The 6,000-nt window shown below is 39.2% G+C and overlaps 1 protein-coding gene across 1 annotated transcript in view; it reads left to right on the forward strand.

Annotated features, from left to right (window-relative positions):
- The window catches only part of LOC306848891 (BDNF/NT-3 growth factors receptor-like), a gene marked incomplete at its 5' end in the record, with an annotated part of 43,008 nt that extends 38,426 nt beyond the window's left edge, over positions 1 to 4,582 (forward strand). Inside the window, 2 exons of the mRNA XM_079383677.1 lie at positions 44 to 202; positions 2,046 to 4,582. Coding sequence (XP_079239803.1) covers positions 44 to 202; positions 2,046 to 2,231 — 345 coding nt within the window. The 3' untranslated portion in view covers positions 2,232 to 4,582. The remainder of the gene's footprint in view (positions 1 to 43; positions 203 to 2,045) is intronic.
- Between the last annotated feature and the right edge of the window lie 1,418 nt (positions 4,583 to 6,000).

Consider the following 6,000-nt stretch of genomic DNA (forward strand, 5'->3'; position numbering starts at 1 on the left):
ATACTGGATGACTCAATGTGCCCTGACTATTATACATGTATAGGTTGGAGGTCATACCATGCTGCCAATCCGCTGGATGCCACCAGAAAGTATCATGTACAGGAAGTTCACCACGGAGAGTGATGTCTGGAGTTTGGGAGTGGTGCTGTGGGAGATCTTTACCTACGGGAAACAACCCTGGTATCAGCTGTCAAATAATGAGGTACTGACACATAATAACATCTTCACACCAACATCATCTCCACAAAATGCCTTTTTTGTCCCCCTCTGCAACACATTTTTTTTTTTTTTTTGATCCAACTATCAAATTTGATTCATCCTGCAGAGTTCACCTCCAACACTAATCAAACTGGGGCTAGTTGCATAAACACAGCCACTTTGGTAAGACTGTGTCTTAAGACGTCATTCGACCAGCTAGCAGTTAGCCAAGGGGGAATCAGTCTTACTTCTCAGATTCAAATTAGATCAACATACCTTTTTGTAACTGAAATTAAAGTTATGACCAGTCTTGAAGAAAACAAAAATACTTACTTTTTTAGACTAGTCTAAGCACTTTATGCAACTGGCCCCTGAACCAGCTAATCAATGTCACCAGGATCACTTGAAAATCACAGGCAGGTCTGTTGGAGCAGGTTGGAACTGAAGTCTGCAGAAACGTAGATGTCCAGGAAAAAGGTTGTCTACCCCTGCCCTAGAGACCACCCAGAACACCCAAACAAACAACTTGAACACATTAGCAACCATACAGAACACCAGAGCAACCACACAGAATACATTAACAACTAACTCGGAGACCCCTGAACAAAGTTTCCCAACCCTGTTCCTAAAGTACAAAAGTACACGATTTTAAACACTTCTTAATGGCTGGGGTACACAAAATAGCATAGGATTCATAGATAATTGGCCAAGTTCTTGGGATAGATCTGACCTGCTAAAGAGAGACATCCATCCCTCCAGGAAGGGTGCTACTTCTCTTTCTAGAAATCTGGCGTATTATCGTATTATCTCCAAAAAATAGGTAAAAAAAACGGTCACTGTGTGGTATCCTTTCAAAAGGTACATATTTTTGTACCTAAAGGGTCCATATTGGTACTTTAAATCCACATACTGCACACCTAAAGTGTACATATTAGTACCTAAAGGGTACAAAACTGTACCCTTTGAAAAGATATTCCCCCAGTGACAGCTTTTGTACCTTTTTTTCTGAGAAAGTAGCAACCACATAGAACACCATTATCAACCAACTAGAAGATGCCAGAAACCACCCTGAACACCCTATGACAGGGGTGACCAGACATATTCCTGGAGGACCACTATCCTGGAGTTTAGCTCCAACTCAGTAACATAATGCAGGGGTGTCGAATCCTGATCCTGAAGGGCCAATGTCTTGCAGATTTCAGTTCCATCCAGCTCCAACTCCCTTTCCTGGAAGTTTAGTGAATCTTATGACCTTTATTAGCTGGTTCAGGTGTGCTTAATTAGGGATTAAGCTAAACTCTGCAAGACAGTGGCATTGCAGGAACAGGTTTGGACACTCCTGACAAATCTACACCATGTTACTGGGGAAGTCGTGGCCTAATGTTTAAAGAGTCGGACTTGTAATCCAAAGGTTGCGGGTTCGAGTCTCGGGCCGGCAGGGATTGTAGGTGGGGGGAGTGAATGTCCAGCGCTCTCTCCACCCTCAATACCACGACTGAGGTGCCCTTGAGCAAGGCACCGAACCCCCAACTACTCCCCGGGCGCTGCAGCATAAAATGGCTGCCCACTGCTCCGGGTGTATGTTCACGGTGTGTGTGTGTTCACTGCTGTGTGTGTGTGCACTTTGGATGGGTTAAATGCAGAGCACGAATTCCGAGTATGGGTCACCATACTTGGCCGTATGTCACTTCACTTCACTTCACTTAAAAACTTCAAACTGCTTGAACTTTGTCACACTTTGCTTGTTGGTTTATTTTTATAAACAATCCATTTCTACTTTTATAGCAGTTTGCCTCACATATTTCAGGACATTTATTTTGTTTGACATTTCACTTACTCTTTTGTAGGTGATTGAGTGTATCACCCAAGGTCGTGTCCTGCAGCGACCCTGGACCTGTCCAAAGGAGGTATATGACTTGATGCTGGGATGCTGGCAGAGAGAACCTCACACCCGACTCAACATTAAAGAGATTCATAACCTGCTCCTCAACCTGGCCAAGGCATCACCAGTGTATCTGGACATCCTGGGATAAGAGCTTGTGCCGCATGTGGGACTGCGAGTGGATTCCTGAAACTGCCGCCTCCTCTATCCCTCTATGTATTTCTTCTACAGCTTTAACATCTCCTTCCTTGTCCACCTCCTCATCAAGGAAGGGCGTCCCTCTTAACAACAAAGAGGAAACAGCAGCTGCATAAACAATGACCAAACACAAATAAACAGCTTTTCTCCCCATCAGATGGATTTGGTCCTGTCGGCTCCCACCTGTTTCATTCTAAATCCGATACAAAGCACAGAACCTGAAATTAGCATGGTGATTAACAGTGAGAAACTGCGACTATATCTATACGTATTCATGTGTGTTTATAGAACTGGACATTGCCAACGTAGTTTCACGGTTGAGCGACTCTAATTAAAAGCTTCTGGATGCTGACAGGATGTTGTTGCTGCCGAACTCATCTGAAATGAAGTAACTCGCTAAAATGTTTCTGGATCATAGGCGTTATTTATAGTGGGACACGTCCCCACCACTTTTGCCATGGCTGATTTTGTCCCTCCATTTCCACCAATTTTGTCCCACCACTTTATGAAATGGCTTGCAGCAGGGTCGTGACAAGTGCAGTGGACTCGTCTCCAATTGTCAAGCAACGATTTTAATTTTGCTAGCATTGATTGAATTAGTTATGACGTATGATTTTTGGACATTTCTACACATAATGTCACATTTGACTTTTGACTTGAGCAGACACTCTATAACTGACCCGGTTTCCATATCAGTGCTTCATATTTGTAAGATCAAGTTCAATTATTTGTGCATAACCTTATTAATATTCATAAGCTAAGCCTTTACAATTTTGTGACGTCACAACCAGCGTGTCTGTTTTCTGCACCTGTGTCCACCACAAAATCAACACCCATAGCCTCCAGATTGTAGACGCAGTTTTCTATTGAGGGCTAGATGGAATCATTTGAGACGATGCTGAGCCTCAGTACCATCAACTTGCATTTCTTACAGGAGCTTAATTACGCAGAGTGCACGATTATGATGGTGCGGGCTAAATTACGACCTTTCTTTCTTTCGTTCGCCATGTTTTACTACTGAGTGGACGCACTAATGTAGTACTCAAGCTTCGGGTTGTACAACTGCTATAGTGTAATATATATTTCATTACAGGACAAATGTCTCCTATTAGCTGCAACTCCCTCTAGACTCATATGCGCTATCAATGGGGAAAAGAGGAGAGACGGGAGGGGACAGGATGGAGAGAATGAGACGAGGGGAGGAAAATAATGTTAAACAGAGATAAACATGAGTCACCTCACTAAAGCCCACATTTCTTCTTTTATCGTACATAAATGAGTATATCTATTTATCACTATAGAGATCCCATCCCAGCATCCTTTTTGTTTGCTTTCATTATTGCACCGTCAGTCACCCATTGGAGACTTTGCACACTAGACTCAATGCCGTGAATTTGTCAACAAAAATCTTCCAATCAATTCAGTTTTTGAGCAGAAAGTCACAAAAACCATTTAAGTTTGGAGTTAATTAATTAATTTATTTATTTTTTGGAATAAGAATTGTAATCTTTAAGATATGTAACTTATAACTTAATATTTTATTTATTTTGTACTTAATGTGAAGAATTTTTGTTTTTGACTTTTGCCTGTAAATGATTTTATGTAAAAATGAATATTCATAATATTATATTTTTTTCATACTTGGTTGGGAGTGAATACAGAGGTGGTTTCTTTGTTGATGGAATGGGATGTATTAATGGGAAAAAAAGAAAGACAGAAAGATTACATATTTTGGATGAACAATGAGAAAACTCCAGGTTAGATGTTCAGGTAACATTCACAAAACAAGAAGCCTATTTCCGAATTGTGGCCATTTTTTCATGATCATTAAGAGCATTTTCTCCACAAATTTTCTTTGATTCCATTATTAATTTCCATTATTCTCAATGGCAATTCTTATTACTGTAATACAGTCATTTTTACTGTAGAACAATGTTTTTTATTTAAATTTGCATAATTTAATTTGCACAATATTTTACCATTTGAATGTCATTACTTTTTTCTCATTACAGTGATAGCTAGGATTATTATTTTTATATATGTTATATGGCAATGGGGTAAAATGTGCTTTTCAATGTTTTCATCATGAAACAGAGGGAAAATGTTGTTTTAGATACAAATATGAGTTTCAGTGTTTCCGATTAGTCTTGCCTTACACAGAAATCTCTGATTGTCCTGCGACGGAATAATAAACTGTGACTGCATATCAAACACCTTCCTCTACATGTACAGAACTTCTTCTGATGTTTCAGAATGCCTATAAGCTAAACTACCTTAAACAAGTATTAAAGTCAACGTGAAAGTAAAACTGACCCTCTTTACTTTCTTAGACTTTCCTGTTTTGTGCACATTATTAAACACATACAAGTCATTGTGTAACTCTGAAACAACTTGCCTTTTCTGTTGACACCACCAGTCACCAATTTACATTAGTAAAATGGCTTTCAAAGGCCATGTTGACTTTAAGTCCAAACTTGGGATACTTCCTCCCTTTTCTTAATACTTTTTAACATTAACCTATTGACACCTGCAAAGAAGATTTCTGCAGAGTATCAAGTAGTGTGATAATTTAATTTATGGAATTATGTTATACGTTCAGCTACAAAAGTACAATCAGATGTCCTCGTCTGTATGAGGTTTATGGACCAGTCAAGTTGTCCGCCATCATATTTAATAAAAGTGTAATGTCTTACCTCATAATGAGTGTGTGTGTGGAGTGTGTTATTGTGAAAGTGAGTAATGCATAAAGATTCATGTTTATAGGTTGGTCAATAGAGGTTCATACAGAGTGCTTTGACAACATGGGCCGAACGTATTGACCTACAGGCACTAAAATGCTTTATTGACAGCCATGTTTTTTATGTCTTATTGGCTGCCAGCCTGAACATTTACTTCATACAGTAACATGATGGAGACCAGAGCAAGTTAAAAACAATTTATGATGAAATGGCACGATCTATAAAGTTTATGTAGGATTAGTGTTTCTATAGTAGATCTGAAGCTTCAAGACAATAAAACAAGAACTTGTTCCAATTCCCGTTTCACTGACGTAGGCAGAGGGGGAAAGAAATGGAGGACTGATCAATCAGCGGATCGATGGCTTGTTTTGACATTGTACATTAAGACCTAACTAATTGCCAGAGGGCTAAATGCTTTTAAAAACACATCCATGGCGCTCAGTGCAATCACTTGGATTTTTCAAAGCGCGCAGCAGAATTCTCGAAGGACCGAGTGTGTGTGAGTGTGCAAACAACCGCAGCTCTGAACAAACAAAGATCCTCTGATCTCATCGATTAAAAACAGTTCTTGCAGTTGTACTGTATATACATAATGTTTGAAGACTTATAACTCTTATAGTATTGAACTATAGCATGTCAACTGCCATGCAATATTTGTGTTACAAAAGGAATTAGACCTCAAATAGTGTGGTTTGTTGAGGAGAGGTGTTACAAAATATTAGTTGATCAGTCTAATATGTTGGCCTATATTACAATGACGTGAAATAAAAAAACATTAAAAAAAATTAATAAATGTACTATGATGGAAGGATCCAAGTCATATCTAGAGACCACAGTTGTGAGTAAACCATTTAAAGAAATGGTCCACCCAAAAATGAAAATTCAGTCCTGATTTACTTTCCTCATGTTGTTCCAAACCTGAATGATTTTGCTTCTTCTGTGAAACTTCTGTTTTTTTTTTTTTCTCTCTCTCCCTCCATATAA

The sequence above is a fragment of the Barbus barbus genome (assembly GCF_936440315.1).
Source record: "Barbus barbus genome assembly, chromosome: 29".
NCBI classification, from domain to species: domain Eukaryota; kingdom Metazoa; phylum Chordata; class Actinopteri; order Cypriniformes; family Cyprinidae; genus Barbus; species Barbus barbus.